Raw genomic sequence first — 2506 nt, 5'->3', positions numbered from 1 at the left:
GGGCCAGGGGCAGCCACGGCGGGAGGGGCCTTCCCCAAAGCCGGAAGGCTGCTGAGGTGGCTGTGTCACCTGGCTGGACTTCAGGGGGTCCGGTCGGGGAGCAGTGCCCAGGGCTCTGGACCGAGGCCCGGGCCAGTGACTTACAGGTGGTGGACGAGCAGCTGGCATGGCGGAACAGGAAAGGTTGGTGCTGGTCCGCCTCTGGCTCCTCGGGCTCAGGGGGGAAGGCGCCGGGGGCACCTGGAGCCACAGGGATGGTCACCGGCACAGGTCCTGGCTTGGGCGGGAGGGCCTCCGGCTCCCTAGCTGTCCGCAGCTTCTCACGCTTCCGCTGGATGGCGGCGACCCGCTCGCGCACTGCCCGGGCCACTGGCTGGTAGTCAGCCTCGCAGACCAAGCCCAGGGCCACCTGGGTGGGGTGAGGAAGACAGCTTGGGGCCACGGTGCCACCTCCAAGAGAGCACCATCCGTGAGAGACCAAGGAGCAGGCAGCTGGCAGCTCCTGAGCACAGCCACCAACACATCCTCCTGGCGACAGTGACGGTGTCTGGTCGCCCTCCCCACTGCCACTGCTCTGGAGCCGCCCCCCCCGCTTCCAGACCTCCCCGCCAGCCCCCCAGCTTCCACCGGTCTTCTGGTCCGCATGGCATCGCCCCCTCCAGCACCCATTCTAGTCTGCATTCATTGCAGTTTGAGCTCTGCAGGGTGAGAAGACACAGGGCAGGGTGATCTAACTTAAAGTCTCCACTCTGAACACAGTCCTGCCAGGGCGTGGTGGCGCAAGCCTGTGGTCCCAGCACTCAGGAGGCGAGGCAGGACAACTGCTGCAAGTTTGAGGCCAGCCTGGGATCCACAGTGGGTTCAAGACCACCCTGCGCTAAATAGTAAGACTTGGTCTCAAAAAACCGAAAACAAAATCCAAGACCCACTGTAACCAAGGACCCACGTTTACTGATTCTTGGTGCCAGAGCTGGAACTCGGGACCTTGTGCTTGAAGGCAGGTGGCGGCACCACTGAGCCAAATCCCCAGCCCTCCACATTTTATTTTGACTCTGGAGGAGAAGCCTTCCCAGTAGATGGTTCTGAGCACGGAGGAAGAAGAGCCAAAGAATTCGAGGGGAGAACGGGAAGGGGATGAACCAGTGCCCCAGGAAGGGCGCTGCAGGACACAGGGTGGGTGCGGTGAGTGCGGCGGGAGGCCCCCCCGTGCTCACCATCTCCTGGGCCACCTCCTCGGCCACATCCCGGCCCAGCTGGAACAAGAACTCGATGGCCTGGTTGCCCCGCGGGCGCCCCCCCCGCCGTGCATCCTCCATGCGCAGCCAGAGCTTGAGGTCCGGCTTCTGGCCGTCGTCCTCCTCGGCCAGCTCCACGTGCACCCCTCGCTCCTCACGGAAGAAGGCGTGGGCCAGCAGGTCCTGGATGGTGAACCTGGGGGCGCAGCGGGTGAGTGTGGCCGCCCCCACTCTGCCCCCCTCGCTCTCCCCTCGCCCACCTCTGGTTCTTGTCCGTGCGGATGCAGCCTTCAATGATCTCCTTCACCTCTGGCATCTTCACCTTGTAGAAGCTGTTCGGCTTGGTGCCCTGCGGGAGGCCGGAGCTGAAGCCTGGGCCTGTGTGTCTGGCTCTGGGCGTGGTGGCCCTTCATGGGCCAGGGGCCAGCATGAACCTGAACAGGGCACCTGCTGAACACTGCTCATTTGCAAAACAAGGGCAGGGCCTCTACCTGCCTGCTCGAGAGGTAACCAGAAGGGTCTGACGGTAGGAGGAATATACGTGTGTAGACCCTCAGGAGCTGTGTACCTTATTCTAATGCCCTTCAGTGTGCACCAAGGGATCTTTTCTTGGGGAGGGGGGCTCACTATGTAGCCCAGGCTGGCCTCAGATTCTGAGCAACCCTCCTGCCTCAGCCTCCTGAGTGCTGGAAGTACAGGTGTGTGTTACCATGCCCAGCATACCAAGGCATCTTTTCACCTGTCCTGTCTTTGGTGAGGGAAGTGACAGGAAACCAGGAAAGCAGCTGGAACCCGCTCCAGGCCCACTCTCACCGAGGTGACCTTGCGGTAGATCTGGGCCGCATTCTGGCACTCAGAGTATGGGTACTCGGAGGTGGCCATCTCCAGCATGCACATGCCAAACGCGTACACATCCACGGCTTCATCGTACTTCTCCTCGTACATCTCAGGGGCCATGAATTCCGGGGTCCCTATGGGGTATGCAGCTGGGGTCAGGCTGCTGTGCCTTCCTTCCGGTCCCCCCTTCCACCTGGGAACACACGGGCCAGGCACTGCCCAGAGCACCTGCGGGTGCCGTGGTCGCCCAGCCACCCTAAGGTCCCTTGCTCTGCACAACAGAAAAGCCCTAGCCGGGAATGGTGGCGCACGCCTGTAATCCCAGGACTCGGGAGGCTGAGGCAGGAGGATCGCTGTGAGTTTGAGACCAGCCTGGGCTACACAGTGAGTTCCAGGTCAGTCTCAACTACATAATGAGACCTTGTCTCAAAAAA

The 2506-nt window shown here is 62.1% G+C and overlaps 1 protein-coding gene across 1 annotated transcript in view; it reads right to left on the bottom strand.

The window, feature by feature from the left end:
* Wnk4 (WNK lysine deficient protein kinase 4) overlaps positions 1–2506 on the bottom strand; it is a 13136-nt gene that overhangs the window by 7363 nt on the left and 3267 nt on the right. The window contains exons 5-8 of the mRNA XM_019209227.1: positions 2049–2206; positions 1496–1584; positions 1215–1431; positions 145–409 (exon numbers count right to left, since the gene is read on the bottom strand). Of these exons, the coding sequence (XP_019064772.1) occupies positions 145–409; positions 1215–1431; positions 1496–1584; positions 2049–2206 (729 nt within the window). The remainder of the gene's footprint in view (positions 1–144; positions 410–1214; positions 1432–1495; positions 1585–2048; positions 2207–2506) is intronic.

Source organism: Fukomys damarensis, unplaced genomic scaffold (assembly GCF_012274545.1).
Source record: "Fukomys damarensis isolate Sample0158 unplaced genomic scaffold, DMR_v1.0_HiC HiC_scaffold_13, whole genome shotgun sequence".
Classification (NCBI taxonomy): domain Eukaryota; kingdom Metazoa; phylum Chordata; class Mammalia; order Rodentia; family Bathyergidae; genus Fukomys; species Fukomys damarensis.
This window is presented reverse-complemented; position numbering and strand designations above follow the sequence as displayed.